At 39.9% G+C, this 15,099-nt stretch overlaps 1 protein-coding gene across 5 annotated transcripts in view; it reads left to right on the top strand.

Moving 5' to 3' along the window:
* arfgap2 (ADP-ribosylation factor GTPase activating protein 2) overlaps positions 1–15,099 on the top strand; it is a 34,622-nt gene that overhangs the window by 5,223 nt on the left and 14,300 nt on the right. For 3 of the 5 annotated variants that reach the window (XM_061887671.1, XM_061887670.1, XM_061887669.1), the window contains exons 2-10: positions 1,278–1,396; positions 5,193–5,265; positions 5,414–5,545; positions 8,556–8,636; positions 10,395–10,500; positions 10,747–10,803; positions 13,815–13,867; positions 13,990–14,126; positions 14,236–14,367. In XM_061887671.1, the coding sequence (XP_061743655.1) occupies positions 1,278–1,396; positions 5,193–5,265; positions 5,414–5,545; positions 8,556–8,636; positions 10,395–10,500; positions 10,747–10,803; positions 13,815–13,867; positions 13,990–14,126; positions 14,236–14,367 (890 nt within the window). The remainder of the gene's footprint in view (positions 1–1,277; positions 1,397–5,192; positions 5,266–5,413; positions 5,546–8,555; positions 8,637–10,394; positions 10,501–10,746; positions 10,804–13,814; positions 13,868–13,989; positions 14,127–14,235; positions 14,368–15,099) is intronic. The other 2 variants (XM_061887672.1, XM_061887673.1) reach the window with 2 other exon arrangements.

The following is a 15,099-nucleotide window of genomic DNA, read 5'->3' as shown; positions in this document are numbered from 1 at the left end:
AGCAGGATATTTCGGTGCAAAATTTAAAATTGCAATTTAGTAAACTAACCCGGCCGTATTGGCATGTGTTGCAATGTTAAGATTTCATCATTGATATACAAACTATCAGACTGTGTGGTTGGTAGTAGTGGGTTTCAGTAGGCTTTTGACACTGTTACAAATATACGCCACACTGTGAACCCACAACAAACAATAATGACAAACACATTTCGGGAGAACATCCGCACCGTAACACAACATAAACACAACAGAACAAATACCCAGGACCCCTTGTAGCACTAACACTTCCGGCACGCTACAACATACACCCCCACCCCCTCATACCACCTACCCCCACCACCCCCAACCTCGCCCACCTCAACCTCTTCATGCTCTCCAAATTCCAACCTGCTGTTTTTGAGGCATGGTAAAAAAAAAAATGCACTTTGTGACTTCAATAATAAATATGGCTTGCCATGTTGGCATTTTTTTCCATAACTTGAGTTGATTTATTTTAGAAAACCTTATTACATTGTTCAATGCATCCAGCGGGGCATCACAACAAAATTAGGCATAATAATGTGTTAATTGCACGACTGTATATATCGGTATCGGTTGATATCGGAATCTGTAATTAAGAGTTGGATAATATCGGATTTCGGCAAAAGCCAATATCGGACATCTCTACTGAATACCGGACGACCCCTCTTTTTCAAGACCTGTTTTTGGAACATAATTGTAAACACACATTTATTTTTATTTTTATTTTTATTGTTCTCATCTTTTACATCATACAGTACATCGTTCATCATATTTGATTAATTCTAATGCTCAACAGTTATTGTTATATGATTTCGCTTCATTGGTCACCATTATATCAATATTAGCATCTCTACTTTTACAGCATTATTTTTTTAAGGTTGCTTTCACATTTGTCATTATTGGTTCCGTTAAAACAAACTATGTGGAGTTTCTCAGTTAGTGTGGTTCATGTGGAAACGCAATCTACAAAACGCTGGTGGCCACCAAACAAGCGGACCAAGTCTAAGTTAACTCTGGAGTGATGTGGGTCACTTGAACACAAACGTGAACAGACCCAAGACACAGACCACCATTACAATTATAGCAAAGAGCGCACAGATTATTTATAAAGGAATACATCTCATAATTATGTTGTATTTAAATGTTACACAATAAGGTTCATGTACTTCTACAGAAGTGTAATTAACATTTCAGTGTTTGTTTTAAAGTATCCCAACGACATTTAACTTGCTAATGCACATATGGTTCTTGCACAGGTATGTTTTGACTGCGCAGCCAAAAACCCCAGTTGGGCGAGTATTTCCTATGGAGTCTTCTTGTGCATTGACTGCTCTGGAATCCACCGCTCCCTGGGAGTGCACCTCAGTTTCATCAGGTAGCCTACAGTCATGGCCATAGTGTGTGCTTCATCAACTGTTCGTGGAGAACTAGGAAGAACGGTTTAATGGGCTGAGTTGAGATGGTGCATAAAGAACTCAAACATCATGCATTTTGTTCAAAAGTTCTTTCGTACCTTGTTTTTTCTTTGTAATCTATTCCAAAAGCTCAGACAAAAAATAATCCTATTGGTTCAGTTCAGATTATTTTTGCAGAAAAAAAAAATACAAGCAATACAGACAAAACCCTTAACCAGTGAAGTTGGCACGATGTGTAAATGGTATATAAAAACAGAATACAAGGATGTGCAAATCCTTTTCAACGTATATTCTATTGAATAGACTGCCGTGACAATAGATTAAGTGTTCAAACTGAGAAACTTGATTTGTTTTTGCAAATAATCATTAATTTAGGATTTATTGGCAGCAACACATTGCAAAAAAGTTGGTACAGGGGTGTTTTTACCTCTGTTACATGGTCTTTCCGTTTAACAACACTCCTTTGGGAACTGAAGAGACCAATTTTTGAACCTTTTAGATGGAATTATTTCACAATTCTTGCTTGATGTACAGCTTAAGTTGTTCAACAGTCTGGGGTTTCCATTGTCGTATTTCACGTTTCATAATGTGCCAGCTTTTTTGAAACATGTTGCAGGCATCAAATTCCAAATGAGCAAATATTTGCAAAAAATAGCAAAATTTACCAGTTCAAATGTTTAGTGTCTTGTCTTTGCAGTGTATTCAATTGAATGTAGGTAGAAAAGGATTTGCAAACCATTTTATTCTGTTTTTATTGACGATTTACACAACGTGCCACCTTCACTGGTTTTGGGTTTTGTACAATTTCATATTCATCATAAGCAACCATAATTTTGGGTTTACACAGTTCCATAGCAGAAGTAGTAGTAGTATGAAAACTGAAGTAATTTTTCAAAAATAAATAATGCAAATCCAATTATTCCTTTCCATACATGAATGTCCATTTACCATATTTTTTATGATGATTCTACTGTAATCTAGATTTAACACATTCTTTGGTGTAGATAGATCGATGATGTATTGGCTAACCTTTGGTGTGCAATTGATAACTCACTTTCTGCGTATGCCTCTGGCTCATGTTGTTAAAAAATGTAAAGTATTTTTTTTCCATGGTCAAAAGTAAACTTACTAAACAATGCTATATTTTATATGCATAGATTCACCGGCCTCAACATTAAGTACACTGGCCCACTCTCGGATGGATGCAGAGCAGCCAAAAAAGCTGCTTTTACAAGCATTTTTGTCACTGCATGTCACACATCGATGATCGTGTGTGCATGCCACGATTAGATAAATACTACTTTATCCTACTTTTCTCTTTCGTTTCCTTTAAACCGAGTACACATATGGCAATGAGGCCGTCTTTTTATGTCATAGTCTAGCGGCTACGACAGACAGACTCACCAATGCGTGGGATTCTACAAACTCTGTTGTAGAATGGTAAATGGGTTATACAAACCCCGTTTCCATATGAGTTGGGAAATTGTGTTAGATGTAAATATAAACGGAATACAATGATTTGCACATCATTTTCAACCCATATTCAGTTGAATATGCTACACAGACAACATATTTGATGTTCAAACTGAAAAACATTTTTTTTTTGCAAATAATCATTAACTTTAGAATTTGACGCCAGCAACACGTGCCAAAGAAGTTGGGAAAGGTGGCAATAAATATTGATGAAGATGAGGAATGATCATCAAACACTAATTTGGAACATCCCACAGGTCTGCAGGCTAATTGGGAACAGGTGGATGCCATGATTGGGTATAAAAACAGCTTCCCAAAAAATGCTCTGTCTTTCACAAGAAAGGATGGGGTGAGGTACACCCCTTTGTCCACAACTCCGTGAGCAAATAGTCAAACAGTTTAAGAACAATGTTTCTCAAAGTGCAATTGCAAAAAAATTAGGGATTTCAACATTTACGTTCCATAATATCATCAAAAGTTTCAGATAATCTGGAGAAATCACTCCACGTAAGTGGCATGGCATTAAACCAACATTGAATGACCGTGACCTTCGATCCCCCAGACGGCACTGTATCTAAAACCGACATCAATCTCCAAAGGATATCACCACAAGGGCTCAGGAACACTTCAGAAAACCACTGTCACTAAATACAGTAAGTGTGAGGTAAAGCTCTACTATGCAAAGCGAAAGCCATTTATCAACAACATCCAGAAACGCCGCCGGCTTTTCTGGGCCCGAGATCATCTAAGATGGACTGATGCAAAGTGGAAAAGTGTTCTGTGGTCCACATTTGAAATTGTTTTTGGAAATATTTGACATTGTGTCACCCGGACCAAAGGGGAAGCGAACCATCCAGACAGTTATCGACGCAAAGTTCAAAAGCCAGCATCTGTGATGGTATGGGGGTGCATTAGTGCTCAAGGCATGGGTAACTTCCACATTTGTGAAGGCACCATTAATGCTGAAATGTACAGATAGGTTTTGGAACAACATATGCTGCCATCCAAGCGGTGTCTTTTTCATGGACGCCCCTGCTTATTACAGCAAGACAATGCCAAACCACATTCAGCACGTGTTACAACAGCGTTGCTTCGTAAAAAAAGAGTGTGGGTGCTTTCCTGGCCCGCCTGCAGTCCAGACCTGTCTCCCATCGAAAATGTGTGGGGCATTATGAAGCGTAAAATCTGACAGCGGAAGAATTCCGCTTTCAAAGCTTCAACAATTAGTTTCCTCAGTTCCCAAACATTTATTGAGTGTTGTTAAAAGAAAAGGTGATGTAACACAGTGGTGAGCATGCCCTTTCCCCAACTACTTTGGCACGTGTTGCAGACATGAAATTCTAAGTTAATTATTATTAGCAAAAAAAAAAAACAAAGCTTATGAGTTTGAACATCAAATATCTTGTCTTTGTAGTGCATTCAATTGAATATGGGTTGAGAAGGATTTGCAAATCATTGTATTCCGTTTATATTTACATCTAACACAATTTCCCAACTCATATGGAAACGGGGTTTGTATATTTGGGCACTCAGGTCCAAGGAAGGATATGCAGACAAACAAACTAGATTGTTATTCGCAGTGTTTGGCTGTACGATAACTAAGACGGTACGGTGTACAAACTATGGGCAAACTTTTGGTGAAAATTGTCATCAAAAACTAAACCCTACAGAAAGTGGGGTGGACGAAAACCGATGTTCTACTGTTACTACTATGATCAATATACCTGTTACCTGTGTCGTGGAAATTTCTTATAAACGATCCTTTAGTGACAAATAGCTTTAAAATAATTTATTAAAATAACAAACAAATAATAACAAGCTTTGCAAAGTGAGACCAAACCAGAACGACACATCCGTTCGTTCCAGCTTGTTCTAACCCCTTTAGAATTTGACATGACAATTATACATTCTCAGAAGTCCCACCCTCAATGCTCATTTACATACAGTACACCAGTGGAATGAATACCCAAAGTCCTGTGAAGGAGAGAGGGTGTTGTTTGCCCATAGGGGGTTGGGGTCACTCAGGAAAGGGAACCAATTTAGCTCTGTTGGGAGTCAGGAAGAGGAACACACATGCCCACGTCAACTATAGTCCACATGTCACATCAAAAACACAGGAGACAGAGCTTGATCAGATAATAGATCTCTTGCTAAGTGTCACATTCCTGAGCCCAATAAACAACTTTTGGCGACCCGTTCAAGGAACATCATCAATTAAAACGAGTACAAGTAATTTTGCTATCACACCTGTTACAATCTTGACTTCTCTTTTTTGTCCTTTAGATCCACTGAGCTGGATTCCAACTGGAACTGTTTTCAGCTTAGATGTATGCAGGTTGGGGGCAATGCCAATGCAGTAAGTCAACACCGGACAAACAAGTAAAAGTCGGCCCGGAATAAAGTAGAATCGAAAAGATGTATACTTTTGATTGTCTGTATTATAGTTTTTTTTTCTTCTGTGTTTTGTATACTTGATATAACTCACCTTGTCTTTCTGTTTGAAGACTGCATTCTTCCGCCAACATGGCTGCTCCACGAATGACACCAATGCCAAGTATAATAGTCGTGCTGCCCAAATGTACCGAGAGAAGATTCGTCAGCTAGCGAATGCTGCATTGTCAAAGTATGGAACAGATGTGAGTATCAGTCCAGCACAAACAATAAGATAGATAAATGCTTTATTATTTTACCAACACTTCTACTATAGTCAGAACATCTAAAAGTACCAATGATTGTCCCACACACCCTAGGTGTGGTGAAATTTGACCCATCCCCTTGATCACCCCCTGGGAAGTGAGGGGAGCAGTGGGCAGCAGCGGTGCCGCGCCTGGGAATCATTTATGGTGATTTAACACCCAATTCCAACCCTTGAGAGGCAATGGGTCCCATTTTTTTATAGTCTATGGTATGATTCGGCCGGGGTTTGAACTCCCAACCTACCGATCTCAGGGCGGACACTCTAACCACTAGGCCTCTGAGTAGGCGTCCTATTTTGTATGTCAAAACCATTATTATAACTCTTTCCTTTCTCAAAGGGTGTGTACAAGCATCAATGCATCACAATTAGAATGTGAGCACTTCTAAATTATGTACAAATATCGATTTTTATGTATATTAAATTATTAGAAACGGCTACTCCGGCTTCCTCCCACCTTCGAAGACATGCACCTGGGATAGGTTGATTGGCAACACTAAATTAGCCCTAGTGTGTGAATGTTGTCTATCTGTGTTGGCCCTGCGATGAGGTGGGGACTTGTCCAGGGTGTACACCGCCTACCGCCCGAATGCAGCTGAGATAGGCTCCAGTACCCCCCACGACCTCAAAAAGGACAAGCGGTAGAAAATGAATGAATGGATTCTAAAATGCAGAACTAATGCGGACACACATGTAGAAGGCTATCCTATGCTAGCCATGGCGCTAAGCTAGCTGGAATGTGAAGTAGTGACACAAGAATAAATGCTTTGTACATTTTAACAGAAGTCAAACTGGAACCGGATTTCAGCACAGAGTAACCAGCTATAAGGAAGAAATAATCAAATAGATCCATCCATCTATCCATCCATTTACTACCGCTTATTCCCTTTGGGGTGGTTTGGGGCGCTGGCGGCTACAATCGGGCGGAAGGTGGTGTACACCCTGGACAAGTCGCCACCTCATTCCAGGGCCAACACATAGACAGACAACATTCACACTCACATTCACACACTAGGGCCAATTTTTAGTGTTGCCAATCAACCTATCCCCAGGTGCATGTCTTTGGAAGTGGGAGGAAGCAGGAGTACCGGGAGGGAACCCACGCATTCACGGGGAGGACATCCAAACTCCACACAGAAAGATCCCGAGCCCGGGATTGAACCACAGACTACTCAGGACCTTTGTATTGTGAGGCATACGCACTAACCCCTCTTCCACTGTGAAGCCCTAATCAAATAAATTTATAAATTAAAGGAGAGTTTAATGTCCACATAGTATGGCTGGTAACACTCAGCCAAATATATGAATGTATCCGTTTACGACACACATCTTTAAGCTGCAAGTTTAAAGGCCTACTGAAACCCACTACTACCGACCACGCAGTCTGATAGTTTATATATCAATGTTGAAATCTTAACATTGCAAAACATGCCAATACGGCCGGGTTAGTTTACTAAATTGCAATTTTAAATTTCGCGCGGAGTATCCTGTTGAAAACGTCGCGGTATGATGACGCGTGCGCGTGACGTCACGGATTGTAGCGGACATTTTGATTCAGCACCGATCCCAGCTATAAGTCGTCTGCTTTAATCGCATAATTACACAGTATTCTGGATATCTGTGTTGCTGAATCTTTTACAATTTGCTCAATTAATAATGGAGACGTCAAAGAAGAAAGATGTAGGTGGGAAGCGGTGTATTGCGGCCGCCTTTAGCAACACAAACACAGCTGGTGTTTCATTGTTTACATTCCCGAAAAATGACGGTGAAGCTTTACTATGGAGCAGCGATGTCAAGCGAACATGGTTCCCTACCACATGTCAACCGGCAGGTTTCGGTGAGAAAATGGTGGTAATAAGTCGGCTCTTATCGTAGACATGAGCGGAGAGCTTGCATCGTTTCTCCTGCACCTGTCAAAGACGCAGCTGCGGACTCTCGTGCTTCCTCCCACCGGCCGCCCCCGACCATCGGATGTTTCCACCGTGGAGGAGAGGGAAAAAAAAAAAATCTCAGCCCGGTCCCAACGGCTGCCTTCGCCTCGTCGAGAAACGTGGCTTCCCTCTGAGACACTGGCGGTCACCACACCCGTGGCCACACCCCTCCGACTTTCAGGTTGTACAGGCACGACCATATAATCTCACTAAAACACTAGTAACACAATTTAAACCCCCATTATTCCATTTAAACCCCCATTATTTACTTTTTACTTTTTTCTTTAAATTGATCTCAACTCTGTACACTGCTGCTGGAATTTTAATTTTCCTGAAGGAACTCTCCTGAAGGAATCAATAAGTACTATCTATCTATCTATCTATCTATCTATCTATAAGCAGATAAGGGATTTTCCAGAAATATCCGAGTAAATTTGTCTAATAACATCTGAATCGCTCTGCCGTCTAGTTTCTTTTTGTTTGTTTTTTTCCTAGTTCTTCACTCTCACTTTCCTCATCCACGAATCTTTCATCCTCGCTCAAATTAATGGGGAAATCGTCGCTTTCTCGGTCCGAATCGCTCTCGCTGCTGGCGGCCATAATTGTAAACAATGTGAGGATCTGAGGAGGTCTACAACCCGCGACGTCACGCGCACATCGTCTGCTACTTCCGGTACAGGCAAGACTTTTTTATTAGCGACCAAAAGTTGCGAACTTTTTCGTCGATGTTCTCTACTAAATCCTTTCAGCAAAATTAGGGCAATATCGTGAAATGATCAAGTATGACACATAGAATGGACCTGCTATCCCCATTTAAATAGGAAAGTCTCATTTCAGTAGGCCTTTAAAGTGTCTGGGCGTTATGTGGGTAGAAGGCAAGAAAATAAATCAGGACATTCATTTATTTTATTACTTAGCAAGCAGCTACAGTTCCAACGTATTTAGTCTTCTGTATGTATTTTTAAGCTGTGCTCACTCTCATCCAAAAAAACGAAAATACATTCATCTTTCCTTCTGTAGCTATCGATCGACTCTTCGGGGGGAAGCACTCCATCAGCCCCTGAAAAGAAAGAGACCGACTTTTTTGCAGAACACACACAGGTAATTGGGGTAAATTCTGCATGATAAATGATGAATTCCAGCATAGTTTTTGAGTTAGCTTGGCAAATGATGCATAAAGTCCAATTTTGGCTGCTCATAGCCAAACTAACAACAAAAGTAGTATTACTACAGCTGATTTCAGATATATATCAACACAGTTTTTTTTAATTGACACATCCATGTTAAATACATTTTAAATTGTTACCAAATATACAGTCTGGAGCTTAGCAGAGGAAAATTGTAGACGCAACCATGTAGGGATGCAACGATTAAAGATATTAACCATAGAATTGTAGTCTTGAGTATTAATCATAGTTTTGTAATTATCACTATTATTATTAATTTATTTATAAGACAATGAATAAAATATACGATCACATTAGATTAGATAGTACTTTATTTATTCCGTCAGTAGAGTTCCTTCAGGAAAATTAAAATTTTCAGCACAATCCCATTCAAGATCAGACAAACATTACAGGGAGACAGAACATGATCGCTGACGGGTCTGCCGGCTTCCAGCGCCCCTTACAAAAAAGATGAGATACAGGTAAACAAGGGGGGGGAATGGGAGAGAAAAAATAGAAGATTAAAATAAAATAAAAAAATTAAAATCGGTCTCTGCCTGGGCCCTGGAGAGGGGGGTGCAGACTGAGGCCAAGGGGAAAAAAACAACAACTCATAGCCATAGTACACATCCCTCTTACATGTGTGTAAGAGGGAAACATCAAAGAACACAGAGGACATTAAAGACATTAAAGCAGCAGATACAACCAGACACTTCTACATACAGCTATGAATAAAAAGTAAAAGAAACATATCCACTGTGGTGGCCTCTGTGGTGTTCCACGCCATCGTCCGCTGGGATGGAGGGAGCATGGCCAGAGAGAGGAGCAGACCCAACAAAGCAACCAAGACAACCGACTCCACTCTCGGTCAGTGTCCAGTCCGAATGGATGAGCGAGGATACGTCCGAGGTGACTGAGGTGTCCAACACCTGCTCACCCAGCCAAGACACCGCGAAGCCTCTCCGTCCCAGCGCTCAGTGCTAGCTCCGCAGCCCTGTCCCCTCATCCGCATCTCCTCCAGTCCCTCCAAACCGACTCCGGTGTGGCAGACACCCAGCAGCTGGTCTCCATGGCCAAAAGGCTCCCGGGAGGCAGATCCAGAAGTCCACAAAAAAACACCACAGAGGTCACGAAAGTGCCACCCCTTGTCACACAGTCCCAAAGGGTCCCGGACCAAAAGGCAAAAAAGTATAATAATAATATACTGAATTATATATATATTATACTGAATTAATTATATACTGAATATAACATAGACATATCGTAGACATTTTGATAAATCTGTGATAGTTGACCGCCAAACTTTGAAACGTGATGTAGTAAGAGAAGACTGTATGTTGCACAGCTTAGTGTGTGTGAATGCACTTAAAAAGTCTTCAAAGAATCACAATCTCAATAACTTCTAAGCAGGAAAATTTTATGGGTTATCTAAAAATGTAAATTAAAGTTGACTAATGTGTGAGTGTAAATGTTGTCTGTCTATCTGTGTTGGCCCTGCGATGATGTGGCGACTCCAAAGGGAATAAGCGGTAGAAAATGGATGGATGGATAGATAAAAATGCAACAAACCCTCAAAAAAAAAAAATTGTATGATCATTGAGTGGTTAGTTACAGTAATTTATTTCAAAAGGGCTTGATCTCATTGTATTTGTTCAGGCTTTAGGGGATAATATGTGCACATTTGTGTTTTCAGGCTGCCAATGACTGGAGCATGGCACCAGAATCACAGCCAGAGCAGAATGGAACCACTGTCACCGCACAGCTGAGGGACGCCACGGCGAAAACCCAAGAAGACAACCGTTAGTTGAACTCTACTCTGTTCGAATCATTACACAATATCAGTTTGTAAATACAGTAGTCTAGACAAGGGTTGCATGCTTTATACATTCATTCATTCATATTTTATCAATTCTAAATTATATATGTGTTAAAATGACTACCGTACTAGTTCCAACATTCAATAATCTGCTTCCTAGAAATGTTTGTACTTGCTTTGGCTTTCAATGTTTCAATCTTCCCTGTTTTCAAACCTTGTTCCAAACCAGAGCCAGAAGAAGGACCAAGCATTTATGGTCTGAGCACGTCACCTAAAGCCTCCATGGGTAAGCCCATTGGTTCTGCTCTTGCTCACCCTTATTCTAGTCGTAAAGTCAATGCTAGTCATCTTTGATGAGTGCACATTTTCTGCTACCAACACAGACATAAACACACCCTTTTTCAGAGCTTGTAAAGATACGCAAACAACTTGAATTTACACTCAAGTCAGTCAGTGTAATAACATTGCAGTGATAGTTTCGTCACATTTCAGTCTGTCCGGGCGCTCTTCTATGTTCTTCTGTGCTCTTCTTATATGTCACATAAACCGGACATGACAATCCCGACACATTTTTTTGTTTATAATTGGAAAAAAAACAATAATTAAAAAAATAATAATAATTTTCAACACTCAGATAAAATTATTATGGTTCTGAAGTCTCCAAAACAATATAAATACACAACATATTTGTTATTTTACGAAAATATATTGAGTAACTGTTATTTGTATTTTTTTTTTTTTAATAAACGTTGGTTATGAGTGTATATCAAAACTTTTTGTGCACATTCAAAAATACCGTGATAATTCTGATGACTATAACTGTGATATGAAATTTTCATTGTTACATACCTGGTCTTTTCACTAAATTTACAACCTTTCACTTTTTTGTAAAAGAGTATCTAAAAGAGTCTGATTAGTTGGCAACGGTGATCACTGCTGCTGTGTTTTCTTATCCCCTGGTAGACCATTTGCGTTGTAATGTGTTAATGACTAAGACGAAAAGTTTGTGTCGAAATCCCACACAAAATGTATAGGAAACACAGCACCAAGAACTAGAAGGACACTAAAGCACAGACTTACCTAAAGCAGCACTGTAAAATTATCTCATTGTGGGTTTTCCATATTCCGCCCAGTGGACGTAATGCTATTGTATTCAGAAGACGAAAAGACAGGATTTTTTGCCTGTGCCACTTTTCGCTGTAGTGGAAGAATGGTCACTTGATCTCATAAAATGCAGCTTTTTAATCCCATTCGCTGCTTCTTGAAAACTTAACATTGACGCACTAAAACCTACACCAGCTGTGTATTTTGACAAATTATTAAAAATGTTTCACTAATTTTTCATTAGTGATTTGCTAAAATCAAAAATGTTAATATTATTTCTCATTGATGTACACTCGGCATGCTAATGTTTTAGCATTTGTAATAAAAAAGTGAAACCGAAATATCACATAAGTATTCAGACCCTTTGCTTAGTATTGAGTTGTAGAAGCATCCTTTTGAACTAGTACAGCCAAGAGTTTTCTTGGGACTGATACAACAATTTTTTTCGCACCTGGATTTGGGCATCCCCTGCCTTTTTTCTTTGCGGATCCTCTCCAGTTTTGTCAGGTTGTATTGTGAACGTTGTTGGACAGCCATTTTCAAGTCTATCCACAGATGCTCAATTGAGTTTGGGTCAGGGCTTTGGCTGGGCCAGTCAAGAATGGTCAGAGTTTTTCATTGTTGAAGTGAAGTGAATTATGTTTATATAGCGCTTTTTCCTCAAGTGGCTCAAAGCGCTTTACACAGTGAAACCCAATATCTAAGTTACAATTAAACCAAAGTGTCTTGCCCAAGGACACAACGGCATTGACTAGGATGGCGGAAGCAGGGATCGAACCTGCAACCCTCAAGTTGCTGACCCGGCCGCTTTACCAACCGAGCTATACCGTTGTTATTTTACCTGTGTGCTTAGGGTCAGTGTCTTGTTGGAAGGTGTACCTTTGGTCAAGTCTGACGTCCTGAGCTCTCTGGAAGTTTTTTTTCCAGGATACCTCTGTACTTGGCCACATTCATCTTTTCTTTAATTACAACAAGTCGTCCTGTCCCTGCATCTGAAAAACAACCCCACTGCATGATGCTGGCACAACCATGTCTTACTGTTGGGATTTTATTGGACAGGTGATGAGCAGTGCTAGGTTTTTTCCACACATCGCTTAGAATTAACGCCAAAAAGGGAAATCTTGGTCACAGTACACCAGAGAATCTTATTTCTCATTGTCTGGGAGTCCTTAATGTGTATTTTGGCAATCTCTACTGCAGGCTTTCACATGTCTTGCACTGAGGAGAGAAAAAGGGGGACTTTAAGGGCCTATTGACTTATTTTTTTCTTTTAAACATTGTGTATAATAACAAAGAATAATAATAATTTATTTATTGATATTGTTACACCACCATCCTTTACTTTTGTCTGATTATAATTGTGATTAAAAAAAAAAGATCATTTAATGATTTAGAAAATTCAAAGTATTAGTAACAGCATTGATACCAAGAAAAAAGTGCTTCGTACACTTTGACAGAAGTGTAGGTAAAACTATGTTACAGCAGAAAGTAACCAGATATGAACATAAAATTTGCAAGTAAATTAATAAGAGTTTTGAGGAAATAATACAATCACGTTATATGTTACTGCATATATCAGCTGAGCCTTTGTAACCCGTTTTGAAATGGTTCTATTATCTATATGCCAAAGAATATATTGCGACACATGTCGGTATTTTACAAGGATGCAATTTTCTATATTGCAATAAAGATTTTACGTCATGTCGCACATTCCCACATCAATGTTGTCAGCCATGAAAAAGTATTTATGAGTATGAGTTTGTTTCACTCGTTGTCAACGTCCTCACATCCTGGTATGTTGACTATTTTGCTGCTAGCGTTTCAAACGCGACTACACTACGACAAATGGGATCTAAGACGCACGGCAGTGCTCATAGCTGTCAACTTGGAATGTTATAGATTAAAAGCTTGTCGGTCCGTCAGTGTCAGCCACAGTCTTTGTTGAGTCTCTGTACTTATATTCTCACACATTCCCGAAAGGACAGGCATAGCTGCAAGTCATGTTTGAGCTAAACCTGGCTCATGTTTGCTGTCATGGAATAAATTTGGATGCCACTGACTTGCTGGTGATGATGGAGGTCAAAATATATGTTTGTAATGCTGTGGGTTGAGTTTTTTTTTTGTGATTGTAGATGAATAGTCCACAAAGCAGAAATAAGCTTTAGTTTAACAGGTTGCAATTCATTTATACAGATGTTAAGCCATCCATTATTGGGAAGAAGAAGCCAATGACTGCCAAAAAAGGAGTAAGTGATTTATTTGTATATTTCTCCAACTAATAATACATCCATTAACAGCGCTACTATCATTGCTGTTAAATATCCTACTGCAAACAGTAAATGCTATTTATTTTTTTCTTTCAATGCAGTTAGGTGCAAAGAAAGGCCTTGGTGCCCAGAAGGTGAGCAGTAATAATTTTACGGAGGTGGAGAAACAAGCCCAAGTTGCAGAGAAGCTACGAGAGGAACAAGCCGCCGAGGCAAAGAAACAAGCAGAGGAGTCCATGTCAGTATCTCAATGATCTTCTGTGAAATCCTTGTTGTTATGACTGCATTAATCTGGAACCTGTTGTCAAGCCATCCCAATGGAAACCCATTTGTTTTGGTGTTTGCAGCGTGGCCTCGATGCGTTTGGCGTACAAAGAGCTGGAGATCGACAGGAAGCTTGAGGAAAAGAAACTGAAGAACATGGAGGGCAAAAAGAGGGAGCAGGCCGAGAGACTGGGCATGGGCTTCGGGAACAGAAGGTGACATCACAAGAGACACATTGTTGGCATTCTGATATCAGTGTTTGGTCTTGTCAACTTGTGACACTCCAGAGGAAAATGTCATTGTGTAGAATACAATTTAACGAGGGTAATATATAATATGATATAATATGTATGTATATACAGTGAGAGTAAAAAGTATTTGATCCCTTGCTGATTTTGTTGGTTTGCCCACTAATAAAGACATGATCTTTCTATACTTTTAATGGTAGATGTATTCTAAAATGGAGAGACAGAAATCAAAACAAAAATCCAGAAAATAACTTTCAAGAATATATTTTAATTCATTTGTATTTCATTGAGGGAAATAAGTATTTGATCCCTCTAGACAAAAGCAGTTAATACTTGGTGGCAAAGCCTTTGTTTGCAAGCACAGCGGTCAGACGTTTGTGGTAGTTAACCACAAGGTATATCACATATCAGGGGGAATTTTGGCCCACTCTTCTTTGCAGATCCTCTCGAGATCCTTCAGGTTGGTGGCCTGTCGCTTGGCAACTCGGACCTTCAGCTCCCTCCATAGATTTTCAATAGGATTGAGGTCCGGAGACTGGCTGGGCCACTCCATGACCTTAATATGGTTCTTCTTGAGCCACTCCTTTGTTGCCTTTGCTGTATGCTTTGGATGGTTGTCATGTTGGAAGACCCAACCACGGCCCATTTTCAGCTTCCTGGTAGAGGGGAGGAGGTTGTCCCTCAAGACTGCATGGTACA

The sequence above is a fragment of the Nerophis ophidion genome, linkage group LG25, assembly GCF_033978795.1.
Source record: "Nerophis ophidion isolate RoL-2023_Sa linkage group LG25, RoL_Noph_v1.0, whole genome shotgun sequence".
Lineage (NCBI taxonomy): Eukaryota > Metazoa > Chordata > Actinopteri > Syngnathiformes > Syngnathidae > Nerophis > Nerophis ophidion.
This window is presented reverse-complemented; position numbering and strand designations above follow the sequence as displayed.